General features: G+C 36.4%; 1 protein-coding gene across 1 annotated transcript; it reads right to left on the reverse strand.

Annotated features, from left to right (window-relative positions):
* Positions 1–2,925: 2,925 nt before the first annotated feature.
* On the reverse strand, positions 2,926–13,835 carry LOC113237096. The gene is made up of 3 exons (XM_026473362.1): positions 13,463–13,835; positions 12,480–13,096; positions 2,926–3,221 (listed from the first exon to the last, which is right to left on the reverse strand). Exons 1-3 carry the CDS (start codon positions 13,750–13,752, stop codon positions 2,926–2,928), a joined length of 1,203 nt encoding a protein of 400 aa, XP_026329147.1. The 5' UTR covers positions 13,753–13,835.
* Positions 13,836–14,475: the final 640 nt, after the last annotated feature.

Consider the following 14,475-nt stretch of genomic DNA (forward strand, 5'->3'; position numbering starts at 1 on the left):
ATATCACCAACCTCACCAAATTAGTTCTCCTCAAAATAAGTGTTGAACGTCTGCCTTTTTATATTACGACGATAAAGCACTAAACTTTAGCTTTTGTAATTTAGTAAGGCGCTTCTTCATAAAATGTTCAATATAATGTGTAAAGGTAGGTCAATGTGTATGTATATTTTTTAAACCAATGTAGATAAGAGGCTTATGCCTTTAATTCGTGAAAGTAGCAAATAGGTAGCAATTATTGGTAACACATACATGCTGAACAAAGTGGTCACCAGCCGTGCTGATATCAAAATGGTTGGCCAATTCTTTTTTAATTTTCTCAGCGTATATCATAGGTAGCAATTATTTAGGAAGGGTAGCAAATAGGTAGCAATTCTTGCACACACAATCTGAAATAGTGTCTGAAGTATGTAAGAAGTTGAGACCTGTTCCAGCACAGTATCCGGTATTTAATGTTCTTTAACATGTAATATATGTATATACTTGTGTGCTCATCGAAATAATAAGTTATTTTAAGCATATTCTACGAATTTAAAATGTAATTCTTGTGAAGTTTGACAATTGTCAGCAGCGGATGTCCATCTACGAAGGTGGAACCTGAAAAGCAACATGTAGTGCTGAGGTTTCATCCTTTTCATTAGCACTAGAGTCCACATTTCCGAAACTCTTAACTGTTAACCTTTTTATTGTAAATGTGCTTGTGAATAAATGTCTTATTATTAAATAAATCCTTTAATTTAATTTAATTTCATATTTAACTACCCCGGTGGCCGAACAGTTACCGTGCTGGTCGGCCACCTAGAAGGTCCCGTAGTCGGTTCCCGGGCCAGGAGCAATATTTGTATGATCTAAATTCATTTCTCTTGTGAGTTTCGGTGCAATCTGTAGTTGACTATGTGTGTTTCCATGGCACCCCCTACACAGGATTTCCCTCGTGCGAGGCTATGAGATAATAAAAAACAAAAAAAAATAATAATAATGCTATAAAAAATTAATAACGCACACAGCGTTATTAACTATTTTAATTCAAGAAATATTATTATGCACTCTTGCATTTTTCAATGCTTATTGGATTGAAACTTTTAACTCGTTTTCTGTAATTTTTACTGTTTCACATATTTCATTTATATATTCATATGCGTATATGTGACCTGAATAGCGAGTTTTCGCATTATGATAATGAGTTTTGTGTAAAGAGATGTGTATGTTATCACTTTCAGATGAGAGTGATAGTCGGGCATGATCGCTAGGGTTACCTCTAAAAATACTTCGTCTGCAGTTTTATATATTATCTTTATCTACACACATATCATAAACCCTCTATGATGAGTTAAAAAACCGCAACTTACGACCAGCTTAAAGATAAACTGTTTTGTTAGAACAAATTTCTTATCTGTGAAAAAGTTATTATTGCTTCATGTTGTCATCAAATTCGATTTTAACGGCCAATAGCAAACAATTTTGACAAATCTCATACGTTACTTGATATGATAGTTGGGGTTCCATCCTCTAAGGTTGGGGCCGACTCTAGTTTGTCTATGAATAAAAAAAACTATGGTTGCGTGACATGCTTGAGAAATAAGTTTTTTTGCTTTGTTTTACTATTAATTAGGGTAGACTGGGCACAGTTGTAACATTTTTGCTTTGATCGTCCATAACATTTTTATTTTTATGAATAATTGCAAACGAAAGGTAGGAAAATAAAAAGTAAACATTTGCCTACAAATTGATGTAAAATTCAGGCGCTCATGTACAATAGTTTTTGATTAAAAGTAGCTTTCTCAATAACGGTGCTAACGTTACAACTGACCCCATACCTGCGTCGTTGTAACAGCTGTAGGGGTCAGTTGTAACACACGGTAATGAAAGACAAATACTTTTCAAAATATTTTACTTATATTAAACAAATGTTTATGCTCTATTAAATGTATGACTAAGCAGTCTCATTATAATCAGTCTATCTCGTTATATTAGTCTTCACAATCATGTCCAAATTACCTTATTCTTAACAAAAATACAGGCTCACAAAAATTAACTCAGTTAAAGGACCTAACTTAAAAACAGCAGTTATAAAATTATATTAAATAACTAATAAAGCTTAGATATTCAAACAAATAAAGCACCTCTGCTCGGAAAACAAGTGTATTTTACGAAAATAAATGAACTATGACACTCGCTCTTACTATCACTAATCTAGTCAGACTTAAACAAAATAACAAATTTAAAAAAAAAAAACAAATAGAGCACCACAGTTTTTGAAAATGTAGTTTCATTCACAAAAATAAATTAATATTAAAACTCGCTCTTACTATGACTAATTTAGTCACATTCATTGCAATTATGGCATATGTAATATCGACCACCATCTGTACAATCTAAATGAGACAAGAGTCTACATTCGCCCTGACACTGCACCCATTTTTCACCCGGCCTACTATCCCTATACCATTCTAAACACACCAGGCAGTAAATATCGTAATTATCGTCTGATGATTCTGACGGCGTGTTTACTTTCTTCTTCTTTGCTTTGCCCTTTCCCTTTTATTTTCTTCCTTTCGGTTCTTCAAGTACTTTTTTCTTGGTCTGCTTAGCTTAAAGTCGCATCTGTCTAATTTCAAATTCTTCTCTGATAGCTTCTTTTTCAGGTGTATCAGTATAAATGGCAGATGTTTTTGTTCTACGCCTAGTTTGCATTTTTCTGTGACAAGCTTTTGGATAAACACGCACCAGTTCCGGCAAAAACACAGATGACGAACTTGTAGAAGGACGGTTTAACGCTTTATTGTCCAGAATATTGGTTGCCTCTGTTTGCTGGTAATTTAATCTGGGTGGCATCGTTAATGCACTGTGGAATTCCACGTTTGATGTGGGCTCTGATGGGATAGCTGCTGGTTCACTATTTCAATTTCGGAAGCAACATTCGATGAATCAGTTGGAATAGTCTCTAAGACAAGAACGTGAAAGAGGTGACGTTTCATTGTCAGCTTCAGGTATAGCCTGAAGAGCATGAACAGGAGATAACTCCGGTGTGCGCTGCCTTGCAATATGAGAAGATGGCTCAGAATTATGGTGAATGTCAAGCTGAGGAGCTGGCTCCGGTGCAAACTCAGTTGCTGTTGCAGGTGCACCTGGATGCGGCCTATCCGTCATAAATGATGGGGCAAAATCAATCTCTTGGAATAGTTCCAATTGAACGGATAGATTCTCGTCTTGCGAAATCCAGCCTGAATATTTGTTTGAGTTAAGGCAAGTGGCATAGCTGTTTTTACAATTCCCGGTATGTCATGTATTGTCATAGTTTTTCCTGGATGATTGCGCATCCACGCGTCACAGGTAGTATTTATTGCTTTTTTCAAAGGTCTGTATACAGACCGATCTAATGGCTGAAGTTTGTGTGAGCAATGAGGTGGGAAATATTATATATAGTACGATACCATTTTGTTTGCAGAAATCCAGTACGTTGATGTGTATATGTGAAGAATGATTACCCATAACAAGTAAAATTTTGTGTGATTGAGAAGCATTAGTGTATTTTTGGAAATGTTTAAGAAAAATAATAAAAGTTTCATCCCGCATCCAACCAGACGGGTTTCCTGCGCCCATTGACCCCATTGGCCTATCTCTTAGAAAATGATCGTGATATCGAAATCGACGTAATGCAAACATTGGAGGTATCGGATTTCCCGAGGCATTTGCTGCAAAAGCCAGCGTAACTAAAGTGCCTTGTTCAGCTGAAGTAAGGGCACCCACTTGCCGAGCTCCACGCCTTGGAACCACCCTGTCCAGTTTCTGTACGGTTGTCACCCCTGTCTTGTCAACATTATATATATCTTGTGGTTCAAAGTGATGTCGATCCATCACAGTTTCAAGATTATTGTAAAAAGCGTCTACATTTGTCCTATTGAAACTAGTCGCTCTCGACATGCTGGTTGCATGTCTGGTATGATAATTCTGGATTCCGATTCATAAATGAACGGAACCACTCTACTCTAGCCATCTCGTTTTCTACCCAACTTGGAGGCCTGTTTAAGTTGTATTTTGTAGTAAGCTCGTATGCTAATTTTCTAAACTCTTTACTGGATAAACCATAATAAATATCGGCATAACGTATTAAATATTTACCAAGGCTCCGTTCTTGATCCTCATTGAAGACTTTGTTACGAGCCCGATATCCCATGCGAACATCTTCATTCTCCCCCGTTGCGTCTCGTTTCCTTACGTAACGCAGTAAAGACACAATTAATTCTATATGTGTTAGCAGTTCTTCTTAATGAAATGCCTGCTTTCACATCTTCAAATGCATTTTGGTATGTGTTAAGGTCACTTTGACCTCTCGAGGTAGTTCTTGTGCGTTTTCTGGGCATTTGCGATGTAAAATCGAAACAAAACCACTGTTACAACCGACTCCACAAAATTTGGTACAACTGTACCCACATTTTCACGAATTAAATATTTCTAGTAAAGTTTTTATTCGTTTCATTCAAAATTGAATTGCTGTATATAAAACTATGAACCAATAATTATGTGAATATAACTTTTAGAATACATAGTTCTATATTAGTATATATTGCGATAGGTTACCATCTCTTAGATTATTAGGTACTTTGATTGCAACCAGTATATAACCATAGCTAGTATATTCTTCCTTAGAAAGCAATACTTACTTTTCAATCATTTCAGTAGCAGGAGAGCTCCTTATGAAAGAGTTCGTACTCCAGGGTAGTACTGCCACCTTACCTGTTTCTGCCGCCAAGCAGTAATGTCAGTTACTTTGTTCCGGTTTTGACGGGTAAGGGTGCTGGTAAAATTACAGGCACATGGGACTTGCCAACTTAGGCTTGATTCATATCACCGAGGCGGCGCCGAGTTACATTATAGCGTGGCGTGCAACGTTAACTTTATCCTCTACAAAATAAGGCAACATTCCATTTAACAAGAAAATGGAAACGGACTGCTGCAAGTGGCGATGGGCTGCAGCGAGCTGCGATAGGTGCACTTTAGAAAATGCAATATGCTATAGAACATATTCCCTATTAAATAAAGTACACAACCATTTCTTCAAACAACAAAAAACAAAAGAGTAAAGCCGCGCAGCGTCGCGCCCGTCCGACGCCGCCCACTTGTCTCGCCTCGGACAATACAAAGAGTAACTTCAACAATAACGTATATTTCTTTGAAAGGCAGCTATCAGCTGATCAAGGGTGGTCGTGTTTATGCAATTTGTAGATTTTATATCAATTAATATAATAGTCCAAATAAGATGATGTCGGTGGCTCAACGGTGTGCACTGTCGGCACAGCATGAGAAGGTTCCGGGTTCGATTCTCGGTGGAACCAATTTGGGAATTAAACTTTTCTGAAGTGTTTTTGACTTAGGTGTTCTGGGTAGTGACGCGGAGCGAACTTCGTAGCTCTTGGTTCTGGGTTCGATTCCCGGTAGAACCAATTCAGGAAATGAACTTTTCTGAAGTTTCCTGGTAATGCCCATGTTTGGATTCCGTTGTTCTGGTACTTATAAGGCGTACAGAGAGTTCCCTTGTTTGAGACCAGCATGCGTAGCATGAGAGTATATCGCATACAATATGTGATAAGCCTCCCTCTGATATATATAAAGCAGTTGATAAAGCGGTTTATTTCCAGCAGTTCCATGTACTCAGTTCCACATGGAATAGTTGAAACCCAAATGTTCCAAAAGCTATGTTGTCATTATTATTTATGTATATTTAACTACCTTTAAAGTAATAATATTATTCCCGTACATCAATCAGGCTTTCGTGGAAAGCACAGTACCACTTCTGCCTTACTTCATGTAGTGGACGAAATTCTTACAGCCTCGAACAATAATCTAGCTACTATTTTAGTTTTATTAGATTATAGTCGCGCTTTCGACTGTCTCGTGAGGAGTAACCTTGTTTACAAGCTCAGACGATATGGGTGTACGGATCTTGTGTGTTCGTGGTTCAATAGTTATTTTAGCGATAGAACTCAAACCGTAGAATGTGTCGGCCGTGGTGGAACAGTGGTAAAATCAGCAACTCTACCAGTGCCGCGTGGTGTAGTCCAAGGATCCATATTAGGACCGACTCTATACACCATCTACACAAGTGATTTACTTAACCGCATACAGTCAAGTAGCGCACACATGTATGCGGATGATACACAAATCCTGATACACGCTGAGCCACAGAGAGATAAAATACTCTCAGCAATTCGGGCGCTTAATAATGACTTGAGTTCAGTACTTGATTGGTCCAATAAAAACGGCCTCCTATTAAACGCGCAAAAATGTTCTTTTTCGATATTGGGCACAAAAAATCAGATTAAGTGTGTTGATGGTGTAGATCCTTCCATCATGATTGATAAACAGAGAATATCTAAATCATTACTACCTAGGAACCTTGGCATGTTGTTTGACAGCTTTCTGAACTTTGACAAATATGTGGATTCTAAAGTACCTAAATGTTATGCTGCACTTAAACAGCTATATAAGATAAGACCCTATTTGAGTATGGATGTGAGGCGTAGGCTGACGGATGCTCTTGTTTTATCAATCGTCGATTATTGTGATGTCGTGTATGGTCCCTGTTGACAGAAAAAGTCAATGAATAAAATTCAAAGAGTCCAAAACTCATGTATTAGGTTTTGCTATACAGTTCCGCCTAGGTCGCACATTACCCCTTATCTTAATACTTATAACATTTTGAACATGACGAATAGGCGAATGTTGAAGCTGGGCAAACTTGTCTTTTCTTTGAGGAGTAACCCGACGCCCCCGTATTTGGCAGATAAACTAGTTTGGAATGATAGGACGGGGGGGCAGCACCCGTACGATACGCTACCCGAGTCTTAAATTATCACCAACTCCTAGATTGCACTCGTTTAGAGGCAGTTTCCGCTTTGCCGCTTCTAAATGTTGGAACGATCTTCCACCGCCAATTAAAACATGCAAGTCATCCTATACTTTCAAATATATGTATAAAGAATGGCTGCTGAAACAACAGAAGACTTCGTGCTGTTGGTTGGAGGTGAATTAGGTTCTGGTATGTTAGCATAAATAACAAGTAAATATAATATATAATTATAATCAATAATGTTCAATTAAATTTCATTCTTAGTTTATCCTATTCTATATATAAGTAGTGAGTATAATGCTTTTTATACCTATTTTGCTATATGGTCATTGCGTGTATCATTTGATTCATAATTTAAGATTTTTACTCAATTTCTTTGTTGTTTTATAGTAGTTGTATAATTTCGGTGAGTGAGGTGCCTTCTGAAATATATATTTAATTATAAATTGCATACTGCGGTGTCTGCAGCAACTAATTTATTTAAATTTCTACGTCAAAATTTTTTATCACCAGGTAAAGCCTGAAAACCAGCATCTTGCTGAGGCTGTAACCTTTTCTTCATTACAGACCTTTTAAGTTATTATTTTAAGTGTTTATGTATTGTTTCCTGTGTTGAAGAATAAAGTCCCTTTTATTTTTATTTTATTTTATTTTATTAAAATTTTATTTTTTTATTGTAAGTCGGTAAGATACCGCAATAACGCCATTCGTTCTTTAGTTTACTTGATAATGAACGCTTGTTATACATTTTGCAGAACAGGGATAGCGATTTGAAATTGCATAGCTAACTAAGTCATTTAATCATCGAAAATTATAATCCTTTTAATTGCATCGTTGTAAAACGACGAAACAAAAAATCGTTCATTATCAAATAAACAAAAGAACAAATGATACTAGTGCGGTATCTTTCTATAGTATATTGCATTTTATGAAGTGCGCCCGCCACACCTCTCTGCAGCACGTCGCCCCTTGAAGCAGCTTCGTTTTCATGTGTTTGTTTAATGAAATGTTGCCATATTTTGTTGAGGATAAAGTTTATGTTGTATTGTTCGCTTGAATGCAATGCGATGTGAATCAACGCTTATGTCTCTGGGTGACGGGTGCAGTGACAGAGCGCCTTATATCTATGCGATTTAAATCTCTGAGTGGCACTGCAACTGTTATGGATAGGCGTGTTGCTTACCATCAGGCGCACGACTTGTTTGTAGCCTGTCACTTAATATCTATTATTAAAAAAATGTTTTGAAGTTACAGCCCTAGGGTTCCGATTGCGCTCACACTCTACTTTAATAAACCACCTGCTTATATCTACGCGAGATCCGCCAGTGCGATATAAACCATCGAGGCTTCCGTCAATGTCGCTACTAAATCTTGACTTTATTGTAATATATTAGATATTATTACAATGAAACGATAAATGTAATAGATAATTATTATATTATTTATCTTTAATGGTTATATAGAAGCTTGCCAAAGCCACAAGCCAAATTTCTTATTAATATTATACAATTTTTATATATAAAATAAACCGACCTCGAAAGTTCGTGGAATTACATGTATTAGCCAAGTTTGATTCGGTTACCGGAAAGTACGCGAAACCGGATTCATCAACCACTTTGCGACCCTTAAAGGTAAAATATTTTCTTCAAATTTTAATGGGATCAATACTGAGGTACCCTCTTTCTAACAAAAAAAGAATCTTTAAAATCGGTTCATAAAGTAAGAAAGTAAATAAAAAGTAAGTTCAGAGTAATAATTTAACATACATACAACAAAAAAATACAGTTAAATTGAAAACCTCCTCTTTTTGATGTCGGCTAAAAATACAAATTATGTAATTATTGTCATGCCCTACTGGGCTCGTAGATGTTTTAAAACGATTGCAACATCCATTCTACTTATGCAGAGCAATAAAATGATAGAGTATTGACTATCAACGAAATTTTTTTTAGGTAAGTAAAAAAAATCGGCAAAGTAGATGGTGTGTTTAGTTGTATACCATGCCTCAGAGGGTTATTGTACTCATAATGTCAAACATTTGCAATTAAATTTTATTTTCTCATATTATTTTTATTGTATATTTTTTATTGCCCCAAATAAATATAACAGAAATAGTAGATTAACAGAAAGGTGGACTTATCTCTAAAAGAGATCTCTTCCAGCCAACCCAGGATAGTGAAAGCTAAGGTTATGAGCGGGCAATAGCGTGCAAGAGAGAGTGCGGAAGAAACATAATAAAGTAGTTAAATAAAAAATTAAAAAAATACCATTACCTACATAAATATTAAAATGAATCATAATAAATAGCACCAATATGTAAATAATGTAATATATAAACATAGGTACACATATACATATATACATAAATAAGTATGTAATAAAAATAGAATAAGATGATTACTAAGAGCGTTCAGCAAGTGCGCTTTCAACCTTTTCTAGAAAGAAGCGACAGACGGGCTAGACTGGATATAGGAAGGCAGTCTGTTCCACAACTGCGTTGCATGAGAAGAAAAGGGGTTAAAAAGAAATTTGTTTTACAGTTAGGACGATCGAGCATCTTAGTGCCCCACAGACGCCTTGAACGGGTGGGAGGGGGTAGCAACTGGAACCGGGACCGAAGGTAGGAAGGGGAGTTGGCGTCATGAAGTATACTAAAAAGGGTGGACAGGATATGCAAATCACGGCCAAGGCGAAGTGTGAGCCATTTTAACCAAACGCGAAATTCGAAAACACAGTTAAACTTACAGAGACCGAAAATAAATCGGAAAGCCAAAGCGCTTTAGTTTATTCTTAAGCTCACACACATCTAAATAACAAACGTCAAAATAGTCGAGTATGAGGAGTAGAAGAGTTTGTGCAAGCATAATTTTGGTATGAAAAGGGAGAAAGTATTGGAGTCGTTTGAGAGAGTGAAATGAGACGTGTATTCGTCTGCTAACCTGACGTGAGAAGTCCAAGACAATGTGCAGTCCATTACTAGCCCTAGATTTTTTTTTTGTCAGTATATGCAATGGGTGTTCCATCATGTACCAAAGTAGGTACCGATGATCAATCCAACTTGCACTTTAATCTGCTACTGCCTACAATTATGGCTTGAAACTTAACGGGATTAACTAAAAGGCTAAATGATTTAGCCCATGACTGTATGGCAGACAAATCAAAATAGATGGCCGCATTAGTTTCAGATACCTCGCCCACCTCAAAGTTATGATAGAGTTGAAGATCGTCAGCATATAGATGGAAGGGAGAGAAAATGACACGGGAAATATTATTGATGAAAATGGAAAAAGTAAGGGAGAGAGTAAGCCGCCTTGAGGCACACCAGCAGTTAAGTTAGACCAAGATGACGAGTCATCATTGATTTTGCGCACTGCTGGCCAACGGAAAAGTTAAGAAGAGAACTAACTTAAAACAGAAGAGGTGATATTAACCGCCTGAAGAGCACCAAGGAGAAAGCCAAAGTCAACAGAGTTAAATGATTTGCTGAAATCCAAGAGGGTAATGACAGTGACCCTCGTATCATCCATAGCACGACGTATGTCTTCCGTAGTGTTCAGTAATGCTCCAACAGTGCTATGAGATGGACGAAAGTCAGAACAAAACGGACATAAAAGGTTATGGAAGGTGAAGTAAGAATTCTTCGAAGAAGTAAAGATTCTAGGGCTTTAGAAAGAATATGGAGATTGAAAACATGGCGGTATTGTGAGAAGAAGTAGGATTCAGAATTTTAGGGAGAGGTATGACAAAAGCCTTTTTCCATTGTGTTGGAAAGACATTGCGTGAGAGAGAAATATTTATAATATGAGTGATTATCGACGCAATGTCCTCCAGCACCCAGCACGGGAAGAATCATATCGAGACTCAAATTGTCGTTTATTTTTAAAGAAATTTAAATAGTTATATGATGATTTTTAAAAGAATATTTAAATAAGTGAATATCACTAATTACTTGGTTTCTTACCACGATATGGTTTCTTTTTATTTTCCCGATATTTCGGAACGGTTACACACTTCATGTTCACGGGTTGACCAGTCAACGCTCTACATGGTCACGGGTTGATCAGTCGACGCGCTACATGGTCACGGATTGATGAATCAACCCATGGCCATGGAGCGAGTTCGGTCCGAAATATCGGGAAAATAAGAAGAAATAGTATCGTGGTAAGAAACCTGTAATTAATTAGTGATACTCATTTAGTGAATTATCACGAAAGCTTAAAAATCTATATTTAAATATGTATTTACGTATTTATATACTTACCTTAGTTTATTCATTAAACTTCCAAACCCGTTCAGGTTTCTTTAGAATTAACCTAACACAGGTTTCTGTAGGTTTATTTTTTCTTTACGAATGTTACTCCAGCAATACGAAGACATCGATTTCTTCCTAGACATAGATTTATATGAAAAGTATTTGAGACCTTACAATTTTATAAAATCACCAAACACACTACCAGTGTTGAAGTGTACAGATATAAAAGACCGCGAGTCTAGTGACTGCGTTAAGCATTTCCGCTAAATGCAAGTCGTAACTCAGTGTCGCATAATGAGATGCATGCAGACGAACGTTTTCCGGTTTGCTTTTCGGATAATTGATTGCTCAACAGCTTCCTGTAAAACCGCATTTGAATATGTAGGAATTATGTATCTGCGGCGACGTGCTTATCATTAATCTTTTTTAAAGTTCGCGAATGTACATACAAACGAATTCGTTCTTATAAAATTATTTGAATAACATAACTGCTACGTATTTATATTGGAGTTTCCATATAGTAAATACTTCAACTTACTAATTACTTTTATTGAATGTTACGATGTTTTACTACCACGATATTGAATACATCTTTTGCTCTGCTTTACTTTGCTCTGATCCCAAAGTAACAGTTAAAGCACTTGTGTTATGGAAACCGAAAATAACGACAGTACCACAAACACCCAGACCCGAGACAATGTAGAAAAGTTGATTTGACTGACCCGCCCGAGGAAAGCACCCGAAACCTCTGAGATGACCACCTTGAAAACTAGTAAGCAAGCCACTCAACCAAAAACTCTAAAATTATTGTAAGGCTTAATTTATATTGCGGCGGAACGGAATGGAAGCGAGGAAGGAATTCTCGCGCATGCTCGAGAATGCTCGCGCATACCGCGGAAGGCTTGGCTCGTATCTAGTTTGTACAGCACCAAGAGCACGCCAAGCTCGACACTTAAGATTTAATTCCAACTCTATGCCGCTTACGGTAAGAACAGTCCAAAGTACAAAGTGTCAAGCTTGACGTGCTCTTGACTGTATGTTACACAATTGATCATAAAGTTCATTACCCTTTAAGCTATGTACAGCATCGTTACAAAAATTCGCTACCATTCCGTTCGGCCCCAATATAAATTGAGCTTTAATGTAGATTCTTATATAATAAAACTATTTCGACAAGTGGTAAGTGTTTATTATACTTGATAAAGTTTTTATTTAGAACAAACTGATATAGCTTTACAGACTATAATATATAACTTTATTGCACCAATTAATTAAGTAAAACACAAATCAAGTATTATGAGCGTTAAATGTGCTAGAAGCGTATATTTATTTAATAAGTAGTAATTGTCATAAGTGCTTCTTAACGTATTTTCCACTAACGTTTCTCATTCTGTTCACGTCTGTCTATTAAAGCAATTGCCTTCAATATTAAATCACGTTTCTGGCACAATACTTCTAGAATAAAAGCTATTAACGCTATCAGTAATCCACAAAAAAGCAAGACAAAATCTGCTCTGATACTGTACATGTCCAGGTTTTTGTTCGCCTTTTGTTTCGTATGTACAGCCTTTACAGTCCTTAAATGGATGACTTGTTGATGCGCTTCAATTAAACCTGTTTCTAGCATATTTTGCGTCGCGTATTGAATCGTATCTTTCAGAGGGAATCCTCTAGCTGTGAACATGACTTTTACAATAGTCGCCTTTGAAAACTCCCAAGTATCGAGCATACGATTTCCTCTCTCATTTATATAGTTTTGTTCATTCATTGTATACACGTGAGTCCATTCAATGGTGAACAGGTCATTTCGGGATGCCACGGTTTGTAACGCGTTTTTTCTCTTGTTGCATAAGGTTAATGCATTTTTTGGCCAGGTCAAGTCATAGGTGTATTTGAACAGTGTACGTACTTGATTAGAGATACACGGTTTATATTTAGACCCGTCGAATTTCTCATTGACAACCTGCTGAATGTGGCTCTTGTGTGCAGTAGTCAAGCTGTAAAATGCCGTATAGTAGAAATTGCTAACAAAAAATGTAAACCATATCCAATACACTAAAATTCCTCGGATTTTTTTCTTTTTATACATAGAGTCACTGGTGTTTCCATAAAAATATCCCCACAGTCTTAAAATCAACAATACCCTGTCTGTTAAAACTGTAGCTGTAATATTATAAATATTTAAAACTGCTATAAAAATACAATAAAACGCTCCGATTAATAGCCACGTTAACCAACCAAACTCTTTATAAAACAATTTCCAGTTATTTTCTGGTTTTGCGGCTGTAAAGATATTGAAACCTTCGGAATAATATCCCCAAATATAGTCGAAAACTCTTGCGCGGTTCGTAATTAATACGTACCCTCCAATTGCAATGTCTGCTTCCTCAGCAGCGAGATATTTCAAAACACCAGTGACTGTACCATTAGCTAAAACTACACCATGCTCTGTATCAGGGCCTGTTTGGATATAGTCTATAATATAGCCTTTGTTTGCTCCAATACTCTCTAAGATATATTCTTCTATTCCAGGTAAACGATTGCCTCTAAGCGTATAATTGCTGGACTCTAATATGACATGTGGTATATCTTCGTGTCTTGCAACTCTTATGATGCATTTATTGAATTCACCAGGAAATGTATTTGGAAACATATTTAACACACTTACATTGTCTTTGCAAAGACCCAAAGTTACTACAGTATCGTGATCACCGGCACAATTTCCATATTTAAAAGGGTGATACGTATAAATTCTTCTATCACTTTTTTGGGAATTATCTACAAACACAGCGCTATATATGTAATGTTTTAACAATATCTTGGCGATGTCCTGAGTTTTTCGAATATTTGGTATTTCAATGATATATTTTGCATTTGTGTTCCACATTAAGTCGTTGGTAAAATCGTTAATTCCACTTTCGAATTCGAAAATATCTTTCGCCAGTACTACAACGTATTCGTTTCTTACTAACCATTCTTGTGAATAGAAATTTCTTGTAATTACACTATAGCACTCGTCATTACTGATAGTTTCTAACAGAGAGTTAACGTTTTTCTCAGTGACTACCGTAATAAAGTTACCGCAGCGAATGTTGTTTTTTATAATTTTTATTATACAGTTTTCGGATATTTTATCTTCATCTTCATCTATGCTAAAGAAGTTTGAATATTTTACACAATGTACAAAGTTCAAAAATAGATTCACGTAAAGCACAAGATAATTCTTCATATACATTATTAAAACTCCTTACTCAATACTTAGCAATTGATGATAACGAGTTTTGTAATTGAACATTGAAATTGATAGACGCTCAGATTTCAATCTATGTAAATTCGGTAAAGCTGTTGTATCTGTGAGTTGTGTTCCCAACACTTA

Source organism: Hyposmocoma kahamanoa, unplaced genomic scaffold (genome assembly GCF_003589595.1).
Source record: "Hyposmocoma kahamanoa isolate Upper Pololo Valley unplaced genomic scaffold, ASM358959v1 93, whole genome shotgun sequence".
Classification (NCBI taxonomy): domain Eukaryota; kingdom Metazoa; phylum Arthropoda; class Insecta; order Lepidoptera; family Cosmopterigidae; genus Hyposmocoma; species Hyposmocoma kahamanoa.